The sequence below is a fragment of the Pseudophryne corroboree genome, chromosome 4 (assembly GCF_028390025.1).
Source record: "Pseudophryne corroboree isolate aPseCor3 chromosome 4, aPseCor3.hap2, whole genome shotgun sequence".
Classification (NCBI taxonomy): domain Eukaryota; kingdom Metazoa; phylum Chordata; class Amphibia; order Anura; family Myobatrachidae; genus Pseudophryne; species Pseudophryne corroboree.
The window spans coordinates 739,126,972-739,139,150 of NC_086447.1; the positions used below are offsets into that span (position 1 = coordinate 739,126,972).

At 44.0% G+C, this 12,179-nt stretch overlaps 1 protein-coding gene across 6 annotated transcripts in view; it reads left to right on the forward strand.

Moving 5' to 3' along the window:
- Positions 1-358: 358 nt before the first annotated feature.
- The window catches only part of NINL (ninein like), a 277,291-nt gene continuing 265,470 nt past the window's right edge, over positions 359-12,179 (forward strand). For 4 of the 6 annotated variants that reach the window (XM_063918111.1, XM_063918115.1, XM_063918112.1 and 1 more), the window contains exons 1-2: positions 1,485-1,666; positions 4,807-4,875. In XM_063918111.1, coding sequence (XP_063774181.1) covers positions 1,624-1,666; positions 4,807-4,875 — 112 coding nt within the window. In that variant the 5' untranslated portion in view covers positions 1,485-1,623. The other 2 variants (XM_063918113.1, XM_063918114.1) reach the window with 2 other exon arrangements.

Here is a 12,179-nt window from a genome sequence, read left to right on the forward strand (position 1 = left end):
CGCTCAGAAAGAGTGAAAATGAGCGACGTCGTTCACTTTATCGGCAAGTGTGTATGCACCTATATATACTCAACCCAAGCGCACAATGCAAGCTGTATACTTTCTGTAACAGTTTTATAAAAACAAGACTTTGTACTGACAGTTTACTATAATCCAGTACAAATCAGATTTCCTTGGTTAAGCTCAGTAAGGACATCTGAATATACCTTCATAGCATGTCATTCCCTAGTACTAACGACCTAGAATCTAGCATCCAAGGTGGACCATAGAGTGCAGATGGAAACTATGTACAGCCCAGCAGGGGATGCCAGTGAGTGCTGTAGGTGCTGTTGCTGGAGAAGGTGTCATATAACTGGTGTTGCAGTATCAGGTCTCCAGGGCTGTAACTTTTAGGTGGGTGGTGATGCCGGTGAATGATGCTGGAGGAGTAGGAGGGGATGCTGACTGTTCCAGCCTCGCTTTAGGAGCTCCAAGCTGCCTGCCCCCCTTCTTCTCTCTGATCTGGAGGAATTGCTGGATCCTGGAGGAGGAGCATCGCCGGGGATAGAGACTTCCAAGTACACATACAGTCAGTAACATTATACACAGCTATAGCAACTGTGTGCTGCAAAGTTCCATCATATCTCCCGGGATGGTCCCTTCCCTGAAGAGCGCTGTGTTGCTGCTTCCTGCACTATGAGGAGGATACAGGTAGGCCACTTCTTCCCCTTCCTTAACTCTCCCTCTTGCCCCCGCATGGTGCACGCTTTAGTAACTTGCAGTTCTCTTTCATTGCCGTGTCTACAAGGCTGCTAGGGATTATTCCCTAAATATTAAGTAGAACAGCAGTAGCATTCGTTAGAGCACTTTGGAGATATCACCTGTGCGGCTCAGAGTATATTTACTAAGCAATGGATTTTCAACTCCCACGATTTTTGCTGATTTTGCATGCCATTTTAAAAAAAGGCAATAATAGTAAATGTAAAATCAGGCTTGTTTTGTTTTAAATATTATTGCCCTTTTAAATACGGCAGCAAGATCTACAAAAAAGAGTTTTGAAAATATACTGCTTAGTAAATATACCACTTATTTATCCCAGCATAGTATTAATTAATGACACATTGATTTATACAATTGAAAAAACAAAACCCACAGCCTTACACTTTATTTAACCCCTTAATTGACAGCCCTTACAAGTCTTAAGCAGTGAGTGACTGTGGATGTCCTAAGCCTGTAACATGTAAACCCCAGTCATGACAACTGAAAATCTCCCAACCTACAGTATGTAATTGTTTCCACTGAGAAAAGTGCTGCTTTCACTTTTACAAGGCAAAGGCTACTGTGCCTTGGCAGTGAATGAGTTACATCATGGAAGCCAAAATGCTGCTCTGCCTGCACAATAGGATGATGAGGACACAAGCTGATCCGTTAAATTCTGCACATCCCCCTTCTTGTGTGATGTCCCAATGAGCACTCACTATTGGTGTTCTGTTTTAAGGTACAGGAGCGAGAGATTGGCACTGTATAATTTGTAATGTGGCTGGACACGCCATGAAGGGAGAAAATGCCTGTGGATATGGTGTAAATACTGAATTATAAGACTCATTTTGTGCTATTTGTTGGCCCCATGACACATTTGCATCAATGTTTGTTCCAACCACTATTATCTGTGAAGCTGTAGAGCATGGTGAGTGATATCGTCTCTCCCTGAATTACAGTTATTCCAGTTTTCATAGTTCTGTGAGAATCCTAGCTGAAATCTATACAGCACTGTGTAATATGGTTGTTAGTAAATAGTTGGGGGGGGATTTATTAAAGCTTGGATAGAGAAATTTGTGAGTGATAAAGTACCAACCAATCAGCTCCTAATACCCCTTTTAGACCGCATTACGCAGGTCACACCCGGGACATGTACACGGCTCTTTCCCGTGTGCGACACGCTTGAGAACCCTTTCAGACTGTGTCACCAACCCGGCATATTGCCGGGTCGGTGATGTCAGTCATGGTGGTGGCGGCAGCGCTTGGAGTTCAGATCTTCCAAAATGGTGAATGGGTGCGGATTACCGTTCACACCCCACAGCGATCCGGGTTGAACACGTGTTTAACCTGGGATACTAGCAGAGTTGAAGTACCGGATTGCTAGACTCTGAAAGGGGTGTAACTGTCATCTTTCTAACACAGGACCTTATTCTGTTTGGATTGCAGAGTCTGCTTTTTTACAGAATGTGCAATTGTTTCTATCCCATGCTGGGGGCCGCCCAGCATAGGGCAAGGTTGCCCAGCATTGTGACGGTCCCACCCTGCGGCTGCAACCGCAATTGAATTGCCATCGCAGCAACTGTGGATGGCCCTTGCCGCAGGTGCACCGCCGCCAGTTTTTCCTTCGGTGCGGCTGCGTGTGACATCGCACAGCTGCCCTGCCCCCGTTTGAAGCACCCTGCAACGCCACGTCGCCTCCCCGCAAATGCCTCTGCCTTTCAATCAGACAAGATCACATTGCATTGGAGGGGAGCACAGGACGGGACCTGCACGTGCGCACTGGCGCCTGATAGGGAAAACCTGAAAAAGGCCCACAGTCTGTAAAATCTAAGGCGGAAGCTGATTGTCTGGTACTTTATCTCTCACAATTTTATCTCTTTGTGCTTTAATAAATACCTTCTTATATATTAGTAATATGCCTTTAACGAGGCATCCTGAAACCGGTGCTTTGGATGGAGGAATGGGTAAGTAACATAGTAAGTGAAATCAGGAAAGTAACTTTTTCTTGTTTCACATGTAAACTGTATCATTTGGCAGATCGAGTAATGCTGATAAATCCAGTATTTGGGTTTAGTGCACACAACTCCTGTAACTGTAGTTTGTGTGCGAGTTCCTAAGATCTAGATTCAGGTGTATCACCAGGCAGCAGAATGTTTAGCTAATGCCCTGCCATCTATAGAAGCAATATATAAACTTCATCTGAATATTTTATTGTTCCAGGTATCCCATCATGGCATAGATGAGGTGGATAAAATGTTATTTGAGACTCTAATGGGGGAACTTTGTAATTTCAAATACTACAAATAATCAGATTAAAAGGTTTAGCACATCTAAATACAGTATAGATTGCAAGACCTCTGTATCTCTTAATTGCGATACATATTTAAAGTGTTGTATTTTAGTTTATTGCAATTTTTTTTTTTTTAAACTGCATAACCTGTAATCGTGCCGATTCTTATGTCACATAACACTGTATAATATTGTGTGCGTTCTCAAGATCAGCACAGTTTTGGCAAAAAGGAGAAAAGGATTTAGGAGCCCAGACAGTCTGAAATTATAGCCTTTGTAATCGGATGCCATCTGGTCACCTGCAGTGACTCCACATTATTTTTAATAACCATCTGGTGAGACTAATGGGGAATTTTGTGTGATGCAGTTTGGCTTCATTGTTAATGACCATGAATACTGTACAAAATGTTTTTTTTAAATGCAGAGAACTGGTACAAATAAACTGGCCAGCTAATAGTTCTACAGCATTGGATTCTAATTAAGGGGCTATTTATCAAAACGTGAAGAGAGATAAAATTGTGGGAGATAAAGTACCAACCAATCAATTTCTGTAATTTTTCAAACACAGCCTGTAAAATGGAAATTAGAAGCTGATTGGTTAGTACTTTATCATTCACATCTCTCCAAGCTTTGATAAATACCCCCCTAAGTGTAATCATCCACTCCATGACAAGGGTTGCCACCTTTATTATGGCAAAATACAGGGGGGTGGGGGAAGGGGTGTCACCCCCTGCCCCCTTTATCCTCTTCAGCCTTCTGTCCCAACACTCCAGCATCCTGCCTCTCCTGGCTCCTGTCCCCTTGTGTCTCTCCAGCCCCCTGCACCAGCTCCTGTTCTGTCTCACACACTCATTGTTCTGTTCTGTCTCACACCCTCATACTGTATTGAAGAGTCTCGCCTACGTGTCACTGATTGAATGACTGTGCAGCAGCCTTTGCTTTAACTCAGAATGGCGCAGGGCAGCAGGTTTCATGTAAAGCAGGATCGTCCGCACTCTGCAGTTCAGTCCGCTAGTTGGAACTCAGCCTACACGCTGCTGCTGGGTGGCTGTGCAGCATGTGACGCTGCAGGCCAGCAGCATGAGGCTGTGCATCACAGAAGCTCAAAGTGCTGTCACTCTGGGACTTGGAGGCAGAGCCTCACACGCAGATACACCAATCGCTGGCATACCCTCCAACTGTACCTTTTTGGCCAGTACAGTACCTTTTTTTTTTTTTTGAATGGTCTGTACTGCCCAAAAAGGGCCTTATACCGATTTCCATTATACCCATTCTCCCTTGCCCTGTTGACTCCTTTGGCAGCGCCGCGTGTCCACTCCCACTTTCCGTGTGACCACACCCCTTTTTCGGATTTGTACTGATTTCTTCTTTAATGATATTTGAGGGTATGCAACTGGACACTGGCACCGCACCACCGTTAGACCAGGCATACAGTGCAGAGCACAGACAGTGACACCATACCAAAAAAGTGACAAACTCTGCCTCGTATTGAATCACTATGGGAAGCAGCATGTCCCTGTCAATTACGGTATGATCCTGTATAATATGGTCCAGCTTTTAATAATATATTTTAGCAACTAAGCTGTTGGCTGAAAAGAGGTATCCAGCTTTCATCGGGTAAATTAACACCCCACCCCCATTATACACATGACATTTTATATACTTTTAAGGGATTTAACAGCAACTAGTACGTGTGACTTCTGCTGGATAAATATGAGCGCTGCAGGCAAGGAGGGTTTAGCGCATAAGTAGAAATTACAGCCTGTCATTTCTTCACAGGTTTTGGAACATTTGGCACGCCTACACTATTACTGAACCTGCCAGCAGTGGACCCTGACCAATATAGTAGTGAGTACATTTTTGAAGTCGAAAAATGATTGATCTATACTTCACCATGACATAGCCCAAATGTGTAACTTTTTATATGCCATTCTATGCAGACATTGCAATTGATACCCCTTTTCCACTAGCTCCTTAAAACACGGGTAAATGCGCAAGTGATCCGGGAATCCTACCAGGGTAGCTAGCCGGGTTGAACACGTGTTCAACCAGGCTAGCTGTCTAGTGTGAACGGGTGCCGTGTCGAGGCGACACGGCTCCCGTTCACTGTGTATAGGGAGGGCGGCGCTGGGAGACCATGTGATCTCCCAGCGCTGCCGCGTCACTAGCGCGTCACCAACCCGGCAATATGCCGGGTTGGTGAGCGCTGTCATTAGGGGGCTGTAGCACGGGTCGCAGCCGTGTCAGGCGACACGGCTGCGACCCGTGCTTTAAGTGGAAAAGGGGTATGAGTTGTATAGCTTGAATTATAGTCATTGGGCGTGATATATCATTTGAATACCGCCCTATCTCCTTTCTAAAGTGATCCCTGTTATTGCGCATATCGCGCCCACAGTAATCAGGTTTAGCTGCATATAGGGTTAGACGCCCTCACTACTTCGGGGGTAGCGAGCTGAAATGATTATACCATGTCCGTTAGCAGAAACAGAACAAGTGTGGAAGGGGGTGAAAAGAATTGAATACCGCCCATATTGTCTTTGCTAATATGATGCATTATTCTGCACTTTCAGGCATTGTATTCACACTGTTAGCGGTTTCCAAAAGAGATTTCTTACAATCTCTGTGTTATTGTATTATTGTGGATATAATGTGTAGTGAGACTGTGTTGCAGAGAAACAAACGCTTTGTATAAGAAACTACCAGAAACTCTGCATACAATGTGAAGCATAGTAGTATTATGTCCCCATTCTTTGCAGCTCATGTGGTCAGACAATAAAGTTAGAAAGGCTGTTAAAACATAACCCCATCGAGACAATATCAATTAACCCCCAGCTGCCAAAATCTGATTTACATTTCCATGGCAACCACACAGGCTAAAAGGATTATACTGTGCCGGCTGTGAAAGGATGGTGTCTTTAGTCCTTTTGTTAAATTGCACCTGCACTTACTGTGCTCTCACAAGGGTTTATTCTTGCAACCTCTTTTGATTTCTGGATTATGCAGGAATTCTGTGGTTTGTGTAATGCAGTACCTGTGTTCATGTGAATGTTGCTGCAAACTCATCTGATGTATTTTATGATGGATACAGAAGACAATAGCATTTGATTATAGATTATATAACTATTCAAAGCATTGCTGGTTTTTTATTTCCTCACGGGTCAAGTTTTGCTTGGACAACAAAACTCAAAATATTCTGCCTCCCCAGCGTCAATTACTCTTTCCTCAATGAAGAGCCCCATTCGTGTGCAATGGTTAGGACTCATTAACAAAACTTTCTTTGCTCAGCTAAAGGTACCACAATCTGATACTGCCTTAGACATGGGCGGATTGGCCATAGGGCTCACCAGGAAGATTCCCGGTAGGCTGACTTGTCTGTGGGTCCTGTTCTGTATGTTGTCATGTGACCCCACCCTCCACATGACAGACAGCCCACCGCACTTCAATACACTGCACTGTCCCCATTCATTCTGTTATTCCATCTCTGCAGTACAGCAACTCTACCATCCAGTGATGGTGCCATGGCTGCACAGTATGTTATACCTCTTGTGCTGCCCATGTCGGGCCACTTTTACAAAATTTTACAGGGCCACTTTTAGTTACCAATCCACCCCTAGTCTGCAGCAAAAGATGCATTTGTGTTCAATCAGGCCCTGTGAGGAGGGATCTTGCCCCCCTTAACAGACCCCACCCCGTCACAGACTGCACCCCCATTAGGGATGCTACCATAAATTTCCCGGGCTGACTTTCCATCCCAACACGACCCTGGACCTAGATGTGTCTTGTGGTAAGTGCAGTTGTATGCAAAATGTGGTCACCCCTAGTCAAAGTGTTGTTGTGTTACTAATATCATGTGCTTATCCTTTCTCTTACTTTAATAACCTTCAACTGCATTAACTCCAGCAGTCCTCTGCCACCTGCTACTTATTTCAGTGTTATCTGCTGATGTAGCTATGTTTATTTACCCTGTACCTTTCCTGTATGGTTTTCAACTGTAAGTTGCTGTTTTCCTGTTTTGATTATTTGTTTACGTACTCTGTAATTGGGTGCAGCGGAACCCTTGTGGCGCCATATAAATAAAGGACGATGATGATGTTAATAATAATTAATATTTTTTAAACGAAAACTAGTTTCTTAAGGCAACTTCTCCACAGGCTCACTCCTCCACTCTTTTCACTGCTTCATGAATAGACCCCTTAACCTCTGCACAAAATCTACACATTTGAACCTACAATTATTTTTATTTCCCTAACTTTAACTGATTGCAGCGGTGCTAAATAACAGCTGCCGCCACACAATGGGCCTAATTCAGACCTGATCGTAGTAGCAAATTTGTTAGCAGATGGGCATAACCATGTGCAGTGCAGGTGTGGCAGATATAACATTTGCAGAGAGAGTTAGATTTGGGTGGGTTATTTTGTTTCTGTGCAGGGTAAGTACTGGCTGCTTTATTTTTACACTGAAATTTAGATTTCAGTTTTAACACACCCCACCCAAATCTAACTCTCTTGGCACATGTTATATCTGCCCCCCCCCCCCCCCCCCCCCCCTGCAGTTCACATGGTTTTGCCCATCTGCTAACAAAGTTGCTGCTACGATCAGGTCTGAATTAGGCCCAGTGGTCGGTCAATTACTTTAATTTGCAGTGCAAAGCCTTTTATAGTCTTCCAGGAATGGACAGGCAAAAATAAGTAAAAAAATAAAATAAACCAACCCCTTCTTTCTGCATTCATGCCATCCTGCTTTACCCCCCACTGTGTTTTATTACTCCCCCCATCCACCGCCTTTACCTTGTGTGCTTATATGCAAATATCAGTGTGTCCCTGTGATGTAATCACTGCACTACCAGGTTCACAGCCCAGTGACCTGGAGGGACAGCATGGTGTGTATTACCAGGCAGCAACATTCTCTACCCGCAGCTTGTATGTGATCCCAGAAGTGTTATGACAGAGTGGAAAATTAAGTTGGGTTGTTGAGTTCGGGAGTTGGGAAACCATTCCGTGTGTGCTGGAGGGATTTTATGCAGGAGAGTGAAATATCTGCTGAGAAATGTACTCATTGCGATCAACAGTTTTATGAAAAAAAGAATTTAAGAACCCAGTCTGCAACTATATCTCTTTTTGGGTGAGATGCAGCAAGCAGAAAACTGCGGGCAAACCTCTGAAAATGCTGTTTGCAGAAGTGTGGCCACATACCGCATATGCACTAAGTCCCGAAATGCGATAGGCTTTATCCAAGCCCCAGAATCTAAGGGTTTCTACTGCACCTCCCTGCTGAGAGGGACCTAACCGGATGCCTCCCAACACCCCCCGCGGCGCTGTGACGATAGGACTCTGAGTCATACATCCGGAAGTTCTATCTTCGCAAAGGACAGCTCTTACCAGAAGAGCTGTTCTTTGTGATATTCTTCAAGCATATGGCGTTAGTAAACACAAATATGCATGTGGAGAGTGGCGGGATGCATCGCAAGCTAAATCCTCCTATAATCTGCACATATGGGGTCAATTCAATTCACCGACAGTTGAATGGCGCTGGGAATTAGCTCCCGTCGCTATTCAATTCAGCTCAAATTTAAGTCTGCGAAGGCCCGTTCTCCCGGACTTAACAGGTTGAATTGTCGGGAGAACGGGCATTCTCCGACTTAACTCCCCGCTGCGATGCTGATTCCCGACAGAATCAGCCTCGTGCCGGCCGTGCAGCAGCACTTTTTTTGGATTTCTTCTCTCATCCCCCGGGGGGTGAGAGAAGAATTCCCGACAATTGAGTGACACTTGGTGCTGTAATGAATAGCGCCGGGAGCTAACTCCCGGCACTATTCAACTGTCGGTGAATTGAATGGACCCCCATAGAGTCTAATTCAGACCTCATTTCAGCAGCAAAATTTCTCTCTAATGGGCAAAACCACGTGCACTGCAGGTGGGGCAGATATAACATGTGCAGAGAGAGTTAGATTTGTGTGGGGTGTGTTCAAAGTGAAATGTAAATTGCAGTGTAAAAATAAAGCAGCCAGTATTTACCCTGCACAGAAACCATATAACCCACCGAAATCTAACTCTCTGCAAATGTTACATCTGCCCCCCTGCACTGCACATGATTATGCCTATTAAGGAAAGATTTTACTGCTGCGATCAGGTCTGAATTATACCCATAATCTGGTATCATCTGGTCACCTGCAGTGATTCCACATTATTGCTAAAGCCATTTGCTGATACGAATGTGTCATTTTGTGTGATTCAGGGTTTGGCTTAATTAACTTTGCACATTACCCTGCATTTTACACTTAATTACCTTTACTCTGCAGTTTTTATGGAAGTATACTTTATGAGCCTAATTCAGAGTTGTACGTTAATGCAATTGCGATTTTCTTCTCTACACAACTGCTAATGTTAGCAAGTGAAACTGCTGACCAGAAATTAAAATAGATGTCCACCGGAGTGAACGCAACTCATTTGCAATTTGCGTGCACATACGCAGCCTATATGCAAGAACGTTAAACATGGAATGCTCGAGTAGGTTTATGGTTACACAGACTAGATGCAGCAGTAGTCACGCAGGTGCTATGTTTTTGTATGCAGGAACTCGCAGCTGATATCACATACATGCCCTGTAAATGGCCATGACACGTCTGTATTTTTACAACCACTCCCCTCTAATCACTTTATAACTGAATCTTTATTGCGAACGCAGTCGCAAAGATACCTGCTGCTAATTCGCTCAACTGTGAAAATATCAACATAGCGTACAACTTTGAATTAGGAAACAAGTATATTTATGAACTATACCACTGCGCAGGAAAGCAGCCTATGGAACTAAATTGGTGTAAAGTGTCACCCACACTCAAACATAAACAAAAACAAAGATAACCAATCTGAAGTTCCTCGGCGCTTAAAACTGGATGGCACACTGACGAATATCAGTCAGATAAATAGTCCCAGAGCGTGAATACCTCTATTTCCAAGATGTTCCTCAAAAGAAATAACAGTAGAGACACCTCATAGGGCAATATTGCATTCCCCAAATGGTACAATGTGAAATAATGTAATGGACTCCTACCATATAGAGGGGTCTACTTAATATGTAGACACAACGGCATGTGGTTTGAGAGGGCACTGCCCACAAGGAAATTCAAGATCCAATAGTCCTCAAAGAAAGAATTGGTCCAAAATAGCGTAATACAGTATTTTAATCCACAAACAATACATAAAAACATATAAGAGGCAGTTATGATGTACTCTCATCCGGTAAAATGGTCTACTTAAGCATAAGCAGACAAAAGAGCATAAGATGTAATATCACAGGCATCCCTGGATGCTCATCATTCAGCCAAAAGAGTCCAAAATTCGTGCCCCGATCCTCCGTTCCAACGCGGTTCAATACTCCTGGTATCTTTATCAAGGCCTTGATAAAGATACCAGGAGTATTGAAACGCGTTGAATTAGGCCCTATGTTCAAAATGTCACCATTTAGAATGTGTACACCAGAATGTCATTGTGTTCTGGATGTTTATATCCAGAATGTCGACAGATTTTTGTTTGCCACAATTTCATGGTTAGGCTTTGATTAGGTCTAGGGTTTGTATTAGGGATGCTTTGCACTGATTCCACATTATTACAGTAGCCAGCTGGTGAAACTAAAACCGGAGAGGGGTGTGGTGGAGGGTGGAGGTTGGGGGGTATTTATCAAAGCATGGAGAGAAATAAAGGACTGACCAATTAGCAGCTGATTGGTTAATGATTTATATCTCCCTACATTATCTCTCCCCATGCCCCACTAAATGTGTCATTTTGTGTGATGCTGAGACTGGCTACATGAGTTTTGCGCCAAGAGGTTTTTACTGGGGTATATGTTCAGAATGTCAGCGTGATCTGAATATCGACACCTGCTGTGTGTGTGTGTGTGTCCATCCCCCCACGATTTTTGGATAATAGAGTGAAATACACAGACCTCATGTCCATATCCTGAATGTGATATTTTGTGTCATACACTAGTACTCAATTAGATCTCATGGTGAAAACTGGGAACACCAGGTAGCTTGGTTATACTTCTGTCACAAGAACACCAGTGCACATGAAGTAGGTGGCCAGTGTTGTGGAACTTCCAACTCTGGTATGTGTTCCCTCCTTTACCTCTCATTGCTCACACCTCACGAAAAAAAAGCAATGGAGGCAATAGAGACCCTTTCATTTTGGCCTTGTCAAATGTAATTTGCAGCTTGGGGAACATTGGGTTGGATGTATTAATTGTCATTATGGGGGAGAAGTGGTATCAGCGCAGGTTATGTGGGCTGATACCGCTCCTCCCCCATGTATGAATTCTACCTTGTAGATAACAGCACCGATAAAGACAGGGGCACATTGCGCCTCTGTCTATATCGGTGCTGCTATCTACAAGATACCACGCCAGTAGGCCGGGCAATGTATAAACGGTCAGTTGCATCGAGTTTTACAGCTGTAGTTGTAGTAGTCCATACACTACAGTGCTGTCCCTGGCTGCGGCTCCGGGCTGCACAGAAGATCTCGATAATAGCCAGGCAGGGAGTCGCAGCACTAAGCTGTGGATCACTGGAGGGGGGAGATTTTACTCTCCTGCTTTGGCAGACAAAATGTTAAGACCTCTTGTTGATGTAGCTTTCTGCTTCGCCTTGGTATTGAGGCTAAAGAGGAAGTGCTATAGCTGCACCATCTGTGCCACTATGATACATCGCCCCAATCTTTGATGATGCAAAACTGTCAGCCCCCACGCCATCAACAGTCGGCTGCATCTTCCCTCCAGAAAAGGAAGAAATAAAAAGTTGACAATTGTGACCTCAATGACCATGGGTACCTGGCCTTAAACAGTGTTGGGGTGGGACACAGCCGCGTCACTCTGTGCATGCGCAGATGGGCTCCTGGGTCATAAACCCGGAAGTCCAATTTCCGTCGCTAATCACAAAGGACAGCTCTTATCGGGAGAGCTGTCCTTTGCGGTACTAATAACATATGTTAGTGCATGTAACATAGTAACATAGTAATTGAGGTTGAATAGAGGCAAAATGCCCATCGTGTTCAACCTGTATTCTGTATTAAATTGAGTTGATTATAATGTACCTGCTGAAGTAGTGCTTTATGACTAGTTAACAACTATAAATCATGTTCCACCCGGATTATCAACGTCAG